The following is a 12,578-nucleotide window of genomic DNA, read 5'->3' as shown; positions in this document are numbered from 1 at the left end:
ATTAAGTAAATAACCAGCATTTAACCACATTTTATCTATTTTTTCAATTTTTTAAATCATCTAAACAACAAGCTCCTTGAATGAAGGACAGGTGATTTTTGGTTTTGCTTTGTTATCCTTTTTTTTTTTTTTTTTTTTTAAATCCTGCTGCATAGGACCTGGTACATTGTAAATGTCCCAGAAGTATTTGTTTAATGAGAGAATGAATGAATACAATTGACATTATTCTAAAACATTTTAGCATTTGGCTCTTTTGCCTCTTTGTAATCCTTTTTGGACATAGTCATGGCATTAATTTTTTATTCTTAATTTTCTAGGAGAAACAGGCAGGAATGACAAAGTAGGAATCAGAACTTAAATATTCTTTGGTTAATTCATAGTTAATGTTCCTAAATTCTTCTTTAGAATACCAACCTGAAAAAATGTCCTGTTTGAATCCATCTTTGTGGTCATCACTGACAGCTGGAACTTGATTCATCTGAGCATCCTGTATACAAATGTCTTCAAACAAACTTCTCCAAATTTCAACACATTCTACTTTTGAAGGGTCATTGCAATGACAATTCCACAATATCGTTTCTTTCAGACTTTCTCTTAATGCTGCACACAGGTAGCCTCCATCAAGGGTCTTGCATTTTTCTGATTCCTTTCCACAGGTTTTCTTAAAATTTTCGTACAACAGAGTACAATGTTCCATTTGTTGGCATATATGTGCTGCTATGACACAGTCGCTCTTTTTTCCAACCATTAATGATGTGTCTTTCTGATGGATCCATTGTGTGATATTTGACTGTCCAGCCAAATGTAAAGACAGAGCTGATTCTTCTATAAATAAAGTAATAAAGTTGAACTGATTTCAGTCTAACTTGTATGGACCTGTTGACTGGTAACTACATTTCGTCAAAACTTGGTATGATTAAAAATGGCTAGAAAGATATAAATTGTCTTGCCATCATCATCATGAAACATAAGTCAATAAATATTTTTAGTATTTCAATATGCTTTCATTTCCTCCTACTTCAAACAAAACTAGTAAAGACCTGTTAATTAGTTAACTCCTGTGATTAGTTTGGGCTCTATTCTTTTTTGGTGACTTTTCAGCATTTGTAATTCCTAACTATTTTCTCTGTGTCCCTTTCATTGACTTCAAAAACTCTTTCTATATTTTCTTTTCCTGTCTTTGAAATCTTTTTTTCTTCAACTAGATCATAAATGTTGTTATCAAAATCTTTTTGATATCATTTGATAGCCTTTTCAGACCAATCCTATTTTCCTTCATGGTTTTATATCCTCATTTGATAGCCTTTTCAGACCAATCCTATTTTCCTTCATGGTTTTATCTGCTTCTTACAAACTTTTAACTCCAAAACCTGTATGTCTATTCTAGATTACTCTCTTTAGTGCAAAATGCAGGTTTCCAAATGCAAGCTAGATGACGCACATTCCTTCATTTCTCTTTTGAAATTATTTGTATCATATAAAACTTAAAACAAAATACTAACATTCCTAACGTGAATGTTCCAAAGCTTTCCACAGATGCGATGTCTCCAAAATATAACTCATCACTTCTGTCCCCAATCCTGTACTTTATTGTTTCTTCCCTATCTCAGTATATCACAGTATCCTGTCCCAAGCCAGCAACTTGTATAACATGCTTCATACATTTCATACTCCTCATATCCAACTGTCACCAATTCCTATCAATTATAATTCATAAAATATCTTACTTCTGCTTTCTCCTCTTAGTCCTTAGCACTACTGTGTTAGTTTAGGCGTGTATCACCTCTCTCCCAAATTATTTCAATGGCCTTTTAATTGATATTCCTGGCCTTCATCTTTCCCTCCCCTCCATTCTGTCCTTTGCACTCCTGCCAGTGATACCCTTTGAAAAAGCTGATTCTGCATTCCTCTGTTTAAAATGCCTCAAGAGCCCCTTGCAATAACAGTTTGAAGTCTAATCCCTTTAGAAAGACCCGTAAGTTCAGCTTTCCTCCTTAACATCTGGTTTCTTTCCAGCATCATCTCCTAATACTGTTCTGTTCTACACACCAGCTTAACAAAGGATTTGTTGCTCCTTGAATGCTCTCTGCTTCATTCTATTTCCTCTCTTTAGAACATCCATTTTGTCTCTCTAGTGAACCCAATCCACCCTAAAATCCCAAGTCTGTCATTTCTTCTGTGAAACCTTCTGAGTCACCACTCTTCCTTCCTCTATAACTTCAAGTACTTTGTGATTGTGTGTGTATCATCTAGCATGTATCATATTGTACAGGTGATATTTAGCACTTAGTATTTTAATTAAGAATTGAACTAAAAGTAAATAACAAAGGTATCTTGGAAATCCTCAAATATTTGGAAATTAAACAACAGTATTATAAGTAAACCATGAATCAAAGAGGATGTCACAAGGGGAATGAGAAAATATTTTGAGCTGAATAAAAATGAAAATACAACATACTAAAATTTGTGGATGTAACTAAAACATCACTTGGAAGGAAATTTATATAATGAAATGTTTTTAGGAGGAAAGAAAAAATCTCAAGTGAATAATATAAGCCTTTATCGTAAGAAACCAGACAATGAGGAGCAACTTCAAATAGAATCAAACACAATAACTAAAAATAATGAAGAACAAAATTGAGAGACAGAGAGACGAGGATACAAGTTTGTCAATATCTGAATGAAAGAGAACTGTACAACTCCAACAGACATTTAAAGGGCAATTTAGAATATTAGGAACAACTATCAGAGAGAGAGAGGGGAGAAGAAAAGTAAAATGGAAACCCTAAAAATAAAAATGTGACATAAATCTACCAAATGGGAAAATTCACTGAAAGATACAAACTACCAAACTCACTCAATAACGAATAGGTAAGTAAAATAGTCCTATAACAATTAAACACATTGAACATTTTAAAATTTTCCATTGAAGAATGGACCAGATATCTTCACTGGTGAATTAAATCAAACATTTAAGGAAGAAATAATATTAATTCTTCATGTACTGTTCTAGAATAAAGAACAGGAAGAAATACTTCCCAACTCATTTTAAAAACCTGCATTATTCAGACAACAAAATTAGACAAATACACTGTAAGAGAACAATATCTCATCATTCCTCATGAACATAGATTAAAAACCCTTAACAAAATATTAGCAAATTGAATTAAGCAATATCTAAAATGAATAATACATCATGACTGAGTAGGATATAGCCTCTGCATGAAGGGTTAGAACCAACATTCAAAAATCAACAATAGAATTCAACAAATAAAAAAAGTGAAACATGATCATTTGAATAAAGGCAGAAAAAGCATTTGCAAAACTTAATATCTATCTTCAGCTGGACAAAGGGAATCTACAAAGAACCTACTGCAAAAACTATTCTTAATGGTGCAAAACTAATTGCACTTCTCTTAAGATAGGTAAAGAGACAAGGATGGCCAATCCCATTTCATATTATCCTGGAGGTCCCACCCAGAACAATAGAGCAAGGGAAAGAAATAAAAGCATACAGATTGGAAAGGGAGAAATAAAACTCTCTCTAGTCACAGATATGAATATTTATATCTATGTAGACAATACTATAGATTCTAAAAATAAAAGATACATAAAAATGAGTGAGCTGAGCAAGTTATAGGATATAAGATTCATATAAAATATCAATTTTATTTTGATAGATTATCTACAATCAATTGGAAATTAAAATATAAAATAAGTTACTATTTGCAACAGCATAAAAATGAAGCATATTTGTGTAAATCTCAACACTATGTAAGAATTATATACTGAAAACTACAGAATATCAGTAAAAGAAATCAAAGAAGTCTTAAATAAATGGGGAGATATATCATATTTGTCAATTCTACCCAAACTGATCTGTAGTTTCCATGTAAGCCCCCCAAAATGTTAGATTTTTCTATGGAACTGACAAGCTGATTGTGAAATTTATGTGGAAAGTCAAAGAATAGCCAAACGATTTTTAAAAGGAACAAAGTTAAAGGACTTCTACTAGATTATAGGACACCCCATACAGCTACAATAAGTAAGACTGTAGAGTATTGGCAAAGTACAGAAATATAGATTATTTGGAACAAGATGAAAAAACCTAGAAATAGAGCATCCCAAATGATTTTTGAGGAAGGTGAAACTAATAGTCTCTTTAGCAAATGTGGTAGAACAATTGGATATGCTTATGGGGAAAAAAAGGAATTTGACCCATTGCTTGTAACAAAATCAAAAATTAACTCAAAATGTATCATAGACCTTATGTAAAACCTAAACTACATAATTTCTAGACCATTGAGAAATATCTCTGTGATTTGGGGTTGGGTAAAGATTCCTTAGATGCAACATCAAAGGTATTAGTCAAGGAAGAAAAAAAAGTGATAAACTGATTATCATTAAAGTTTAAAAAACAAATAACTTCTGTTTTTTGAAAGATATTCCTAAGGAAGTAAAAGACACAGAGAGGGAAATATTGTTTACAGTACACATATTCTGATAAACCTTATTCAATACAGAGAAGCAACTTTTAAAACCCAGTAAAAGAGTCAAAACTCAAATTTAAAAATGGCAAAATTTTGAAGAGCTGTTTTACTAAATTAAGTGTATAGATGACACATAAACACATGAAAATATGTTCAACATTTGTATTATTTAAGTGGAAGTTAAAACTACACTGTGACATCACTAAATACATATTAGGATAGCCCCAAAACAAAGTAAAAAAACAAAATCAAGTGCCACTGAGAAGAACTTTTATATATTGACGGTTATATCAAATCTGGACTATAATATGGAAGCTCTCCATAAAGTTAAACATACACTTTACCACACGTCTCAACAATTCCTTACCCAAGTGAAACAAAAATGTATATGTGTATGAATCTTGTGAGTATTTCTAGCAGTTTTATTTATGATTTCTAAAAATCTAGAGACAATGCAAATCACTTTCAGTGGTGAATGGATAACCAATGTATGATATAACTTATACAATAGAATACTACTCAAAAAAAGAACCAACTTGTACATGAAACACTGGTGAATTTCCAATGCATTATGTTAAACAAACAAACAAACAAAAATCAGGTTCAAAAGGCTACATATCATTCCATTTGTGTCAAGTTCTGGGAAAAAGCAAAACCATACAACAGAAAATTGTCCAGTGAGCTTATCATGAATGATTTGAGATGTGGGACAATGGGATCATTCATGACAGATGAGAGGCAAACCTATTTCTCATAAAATGGAAGAAGGTTGCTTGTGAAAGAGGTAAGAATCCCATGACAGCACATGCATTCCCAAACTGAACACGTTTCAGAGACAGTTCATAGGGACATTGGGGATCCAGAAACCGATCACTTTAGAACTATTTCATCCCACATAACCCTTTGAAAATCTTTATGACCCCTTAAGGACGCGTGCAGAGTACTTTGATTATCACTACCTCAGTGTCAGCCTGGCACCTCAAATAGGCAGTATATAAACATATACTAAATCATTAAATGCTACTATCCAAGGCAGGTATAATTCTGGATACATGGTTATATTTTGGACTTTCTCCAATATTTATCTTCTATCATTTAGGTCTTGTGCAAAGCCATAGCAAAACCTACCAATATATGAAATGAGTGAGTGAATCTATAATTCTAATGAATTATAATTGAATGAAGCTTGAAATCATGGTTAGCAACTACAGAAATACTTTAGGCACTTACTGAGATCTACAGCTCACTGAACCTTAAATTACACAAACTAAATTATGCAAAGAATTGATCAAAATATCAAAAAAGAGTCAAATTTCATAGATGTGGTTAATTTTGGAACTATTCTTTTTCGTGACTTTAAATATTGCATGTATTGTTACCTGATTCATTCATGCATTGTTCCCCAAGCAATTTGTTAATAGTACAATAGATGTTATCAGTGCAGAGACAATCTTCAAATTGGAAATTGTTTTCCACCAAGGACTGGATGCTGAGGTTACAGTTTGATGAGTCCTTCATCTTACAGGGGTTACCTGGGATTCACAAACATATAACACTCTTGATATTAATCTGAATGTCATCCTACCACAAATCCTCTTAACATATTAATCTGAATAATTCACTATAGTAGGAATTTCTGGTGTTGCTACAAGATGTCCACAAAAGTGACTTTTTAAGCACAGAATCTATTTTTACTGTCTTTCTCCCCAGTCCTTACTTTCTAGAATAGATTAGAGTTGTTATACTTTAAAATGACTTTGTCCCCACATAGAATGCCAATTTCTACTCTTCAGTAGCAATCAAGGCTGTCCTTATATGAGATGATCAGAATGATCTATAATCTTCACTATTTTGTCACTTTAGCTAATTTTATTATCTATTTGTCATAATCTATTTTTTATATCATTCTAAATTATAAGAGACATGCAGGTGGCTCAAAATTTACAATGAGACATGAAGTACTCCTGATGCTTAGTAAGCACTCAGTAAATATTATTGAATAATGAATCTTTCATAATTACCAATATTTCATTTTCTGCTTTAATTTACAAGCCATATTCATCTACCCAACAATTTTCTTTTATTCATTTTTCTGAATAAAACTACTTGAATTCACTTCATTTGTATATTTGAGAATATTTCTTTCAGCTTCATGCATGGGATAATTATGCAAATATTACTGCAATTCACTGAAAATGACTTGCTATTTGTATACTGAAGTAAATGTTATCATTCACGACACTGAATGCAAATATCTTAAATTACCTTATAAACTGTAACAAGGAGCTTCATCATCAAAACCAATAACAAATATTTTTAGTTGTCTTCTACACTCATCTTAAAATTATTGCATTACTTTGAGCAAATTATGCTTTTAAAATTATTTTCCTGAACTGTAATAAGAATGTTGGATTAGACAACTATGATTTTCTTTGGATTATGAACATCCCATGTACTCCTTTAAAGAGCAGGAAAGGGAAGGAAATCTCTCTCCCTTCCTCTGCATCTTATGCAGTTCCTTGAGGTCATGTGGATGGGCAGAATTTTGATGGTGGAAATTGTAAGTGTTGGCCATCAGAACTATAGGTTGCTCCCTTTTAACCCAATGGATTTCCCTCTACATCTTTCAGGATGCAGATAGGCAAGAGGCATGAGCTGTATAGAATTTAAACTTTGTGAAATGAATAAACTGATACATGAAAGAATCTATTATTATTTCCCCTTTTCAATTTTTCTTACTGAAAATTCCAGAAGGGTTATTAGGTTTTTTATTATAGTATTATAATATCCATTACACAGGATGATAAATTATGTTAGAATACAATTCTTTGAAACATTTTTTGATGGTGGTATCAGGGCAATGTCTCACTGTAGCATCAGTATCTATTTTTAGCAAATGGAGTCCTATTATAATGCTCCATTCAATATTTATTCAACCAATTGAAATATCCAGTATTTTTTTTCTTCTAAACAAGTAACAGTGATTCTAATGTTTATATTTTCTGCCCTTTGGGACTCCCCTCAAATATTTGGAATGTGAGATAAGTTAAAAATAAAAATATATTTTAAATTGTTCCTGACACAGTTGGAATGGAAGATAGCATATCTGTTGCAAGAATATAAAACGTATATTATATACAAATAGACAAATAACAATGCTTTTGATCATCACAAATGTTATTTTTCCTATTTTATCATTGAGGTATTAACATATAAGCAAAAAAGATATTTGAAAAGTTTTTGCCATACTTCTGACAAGTATGCATGTAATTATAACATGATGAGATAAGTTGAAAAAAATTGACATCTTGCATAAAGCTGTCCACAGTGCATTAGGACTCTGTAACCACATTCACAAATAGGCAATTGAAGGTGAATCACTTGGAATCAAGTTTGAGTAAGGGGTTTAGAGCAAAGCTAACGTAGTTCCCAAGATAGCGACAGAAATAGCCAATCCTATTTTTATAGCAGTAAAAAGAAATCACTTGAATGTCTTTTAAGCAATGTTTTACCTGAAACATTGCATGAATATTCCATTATTCTCCATGCATGTTTACATCCATCCGCATCACTTAGGCATTGTTCTCTTAAATGCGTGCAATCAATGGTTTGGGAAGTGGATTCATTTTCCAAGCAAAGCACCATGGCTGAAATAACAACAGTAACAGAACAACAACAACAAATTTGTAATATTACAGTGTGGCAATTGTTTACCTCAAAACCAAATTATTGATGATAAAGAATAAAATTAATGAAGGTACAATCTGATAAAATCATTAGAAGATTGGAATGGATCTTAACCTCCCTTCTAGCTACAGATCTATATTTGTCTTATGTAAGATTCTTCAATGAAGAGTATATAGTTGTGCCCTTACTTAATGCTTATTCATTCCTCAATTTATTGAAGGAATTGCTGTATTGAAATTTCTCTTTAAACTTCCCTAATCATCTCCATAACATCAAACTTAATAGTTTTAAAACTTGGTCTTGCCTACTTTTATCACTGCACATTTTGTTGCTATTTTGTTCTTGAAACTGTCTCTTCCTTTGGCAACCCTCTCTTCTAGTTTTCTTGATACTTATTCACTTAATATTTTCTGACTGTAGTTAGAATTCTTCACAGGATACTTGTCTTTTTCTAGTGAACTATATTTCTAGCTTACTGTCTATCCTCAGATTTTTCCCATTCTCATTTTACACTTTCTCTGTGGACGATTCCATGTAGTCTCATGGTTTTAACTAAAACCTCCAGACTGATAATTCTCAAAAGTATAATCCCATTATTTTTCAGTATCTCAGTTATATTTCTTATCTCAACCTAAATGTTCTAGACACATTTCCAGACTATAATATCTTTTTATCATCACCACTCTCTGGTAGACCACCCTGCACCACTAATTTCACCATTCTCATAGGTACCCACGCTAGAAACTTTGGATTCATGGTAGACTCCTTTTTTTATCCTAGCTTCACTCTCCTATATATATTATATATATATATAATTCTTTGACTCTTATTTAGAATATTTGACCAACTCACTAATTAGTCAATTTGCCTCCAGTTTCATCTTACTCACATAGGCTCTTTACATGCCTAACCTGCCTACTGTACCATTCTAGTCCTGCCATTTCTCTGTTCATCTTTTGGATGGTTCCCTATAGCATAAGTCTTATATTCTTTATCATATACGGTCTGGGTACCCTTGAACATTTATAGTCTCCTAAATGCTCCATGCTGTCTTGTACTTCTGAGTATTTACCATATGGTCATACAGTCCATTTCTTTTTCTTCTGCAATTACTTTCTTTCTTTTTTTCTGTCAATGCTTAACACAATGATTACCTGTTTTATGGAACCCTTACCTGAATTCAATACCTTATTTTCCTATATCCAAATTGATTTAACACCTCTCATTTATTTCGCTACAATCTTAGGATTTCCCCAACCATAGCTTTACTCCTGTGTAGTGAAAGTGAATATTTATATGCTTGCTTCCACCATTGGGTTCGAGGGTTTTACTAGACAGGCATTAGAGGTAATTCGTGATGGTATCCTCATCATCAAATACAATAATACATTATATATGTATATTTATTTAAACCAACTTGAATAGTTGCTTAAGAATGAGTTATAAATAAGTAACCAATACTATAAAAAAATAACACCTTCCAGCTATTTACAAGTTATTTTGGGTAGAAGAGAAGTTCCCAATAGATTTTCTAAAAATATTAAGAAAATAACAATGCTAATTTAGCATATTATTCAAAGTATTTGAATTGATTCTGCAAACATGCAAACTGACACTTCTTCACCAATACATAGAAAAATATAGGAATTGCATTTGAGTTATAGAGACAATATATGAACTATGATTAAGAAACCTCAAGCTATGTCTTAGAGACAAATTATTTGAATTTTAAAAAGGATGATGTTAATTATGAATCACCTGTGACAATGCAGAGTTATAGGCTACAAGTAAACCCTATCATCTTGTCTTTATCTTACCTCTTTTCAAACCTGTTCTCCTAGGGAGAATCCAAGACAACTGATGGGATCATAGGCATTACTTGCTGGGTCACTGCATTTAGAGATTAGGCCCAAGGGTGTGGTTCAGTCACATTTTTCTTTTTGAGGGCTGGAGTGGAAAGTGACATGAAAGTGTCTTTTCATGTGTTCATGGATAACCTCATCTAGCCAAAATCCTGCCCTAGGTTAGCATGCTCAGAGAAAGAAAGTGTCCCACCGATTCTGGGCCAAAGTTACTTGTTTAAATTCAGCTTGCAAAAGACCCTGAAGTAGTTTATGTCAGACACTCAATTCATAAGAAACTAGATTTATATTTGACATTGCCCATTACAGTTTGTGAATAGCTCCCTCAAGAAACTTATAGGTGATAATATCCTGAATATATCATCAAAACTTTACCAGTACCTCAGTCTAGTAACAGTTAAGGAATTCTACATACTATCTTTCCTAAATCTATTTCATTTCCTTCAATATTTAAAAATTTAAGTTCCATTTGATTGTTTATTTTACATGATTTTCCACACCTTCCATTTGGATGAAATACTGAATCTACTAGGAAAACCATCTTAGTGATCTGGCTCACAAGAATGAAAATAACTTTAACTTTCCAAAATTTTAGTCATTCTTTACTATGATTTGTGGCCACATATTTAATCCAGGGGTTTTCAAGGATTCTCTTGAAATGCTCAGTGAAAAACAAGTTCAGTTATAAAATAGTAAGATGAAGAATGCTGCACATAATATTACCCTCTTAAGGCTTATCATGATAATACAGGTTCTATTTTAAAAATTCGCTACATCCCACATTTTCTTGGCTTTCAAACTTTCCCACATCACAAAACCTATTTAGATGATGTTGAGCAAGTATTCTCAAGAATGTGCTATGGGAAATGTTGGTTAAATCTATCAAATAGTACAGTTTTGACCCTAACAGTATTAGAAATCATTTCCCTCCTTCATGCAACCTAGTGTCAAGGTTAATATAGAAGTCAGACTTGAAAACAAGAGGCCATTCTTGTTTTTCCAACTGAGGCCATGATGAGGTTGTAATGTATTTTATGTGTTCTGTTGTATTGCTACCTTATCTACAAAAGTTAAAGTTTCTTAGATTTCTCTTTATAATAAAGAATGCAAATAAGGAAATATTAAAGCAAATATAAGAAGCAAAATTTTGGGATAGTGAATAACTATTAAAGGAAAGCTAAAAATGTATAAAAGATTCCATTCCTTCCTCCCTTAATTTTTTTCACTTGATTTGACTCTCATATTCAACATAATTTGAAATAACCAGCTTCATTTTTGTTCCCACAATTAAGTTTTATTTATCAATTTCCATTAGTATAGAGTAAGCAAAAACCATGATAGCTTTGTTTTAATGAATAGAACACTAATATACAACTATAATCATAACTATCTCTTTTCCTGAAATCATTTTATAGATTCTACTAAATTCTGAAGAAAATACAACTTCTCCAATGGCACATATGGCAAGTAGATGTTCATGGATTCCACTTTAAGTAAAATTAATTCTTTTCTACCAACATTTTACAGTACATTCACACTGCCTAACACAAGAGGGACAAATCCAAATCTTGTCTATAGCTTACAAAAACTGACTGAAATGTGAAACATTTATTTGATGGGATGTTAAGTTGTTTTATCCTATGAAGTGACTCCTACTTAGCAAATATTAATGCTTTAAAGTTAGGGGAACTGAATGATTTAAATTAATCTCAATTTAATTTCAAAGAAAAAGAGATAATTTGAAATTTGTCATCTTATAACTTGTAAATAGATTCTGGAAGGTTTCATTTCTCAAAGACTCTAGTAAATATGTGAATTCCATAAATCCTAATAAATAACTCAAAGTAACTAGATTATCCTACACAATAAAGTAGAAACAACCTGAAAGATTAATGAAATTCCTGCATTATGCATTTTCTATAGTTATACATAAGTAGATGTGCATTTTTGAAAACTAATAAACCATGCTAAAGTATACATTTGTAACTGGTACTTATAATAAGCCTATTAGCTTAATCAATGAATAAGTCAGATAAGACAGTATTCAGTATGTGAAGAGTTGGTGTTACAAATTCAGATAAACTAGAAGCATGATTCACTTACCAAGGAAAATGAAGACTATCATGCTGGACAACTTGGGCATATTCACCTGGGAGAAAGGCAGATGTGTTTCTCCAACCACCTTCTTAACAATAACTGTCCACATAAGGCTTCAGATTCTGCTCTAGCTTCCTGAAAGCATTACTGATTCAAGTCAGCTTCCTTTGTCACCATCTCCTCACCAATCTTTCCTGAGCTGTGAACTTTCCTAATTATGTCCAAATTCAATTATTTCCTTCTGAGCATACTAATCTTGGATATTAGGCTTCCAAGAAACTCACAAGCCAGATACTAAGAAATGATACATGCTCAGCACATTCATGAGAAAGGGCTTTTTCCCCCCCTTCAACTAGAATGCTAAACTATGTAAAAGCCTCCCAACTATACCCAAAAAGCTTCCTAGATATTTGAGTATCCTCAGTTTCTACTTCATTAATTA

General features: G+C 32.2%; 1 protein-coding gene across 1 annotated transcript in view; it reads right to left on the bottom strand.

Annotated features, from left to right (window-relative positions):
* Positions 1–12,280, bottom strand: part of GFRAL (GDNF family receptor alpha like) — a 56,217-nt gene extending 43,937 nt beyond the window's left edge. The window contains exons 1-3 of the mRNA XM_049092197.1: positions 12,143–12,280; positions 8,003–8,137; positions 5,870–6,022 (exon numbers count right to left, since the gene is read on the bottom strand). Coding sequence (XP_048948154.1) covers positions 5,870–6,022; positions 8,003–8,137; positions 12,143–12,245 — 391 coding nt within the window. The 5' untranslated portion in view covers positions 12,246–12,280. The remainder of the gene's footprint in view (positions 1–5,869; positions 6,023–8,002; positions 8,138–12,142) is intronic.
* Between the last annotated feature and the right edge of the window lie 298 nt (positions 12,281–12,578).

The sequence above is a fragment of the Canis lupus genome, chromosome 12 (genome assembly GCF_003254725.2).
Source record: "Canis lupus dingo isolate Sandy chromosome 12, ASM325472v2, whole genome shotgun sequence".
Lineage (NCBI taxonomy): Eukaryota > Metazoa > Chordata > Mammalia > Carnivora > Canidae > Canis > Canis lupus.
Note: the sequence above shows the minus strand (reverse complement) of the source record. Positions and strands in the feature narration are given on the sequence as shown.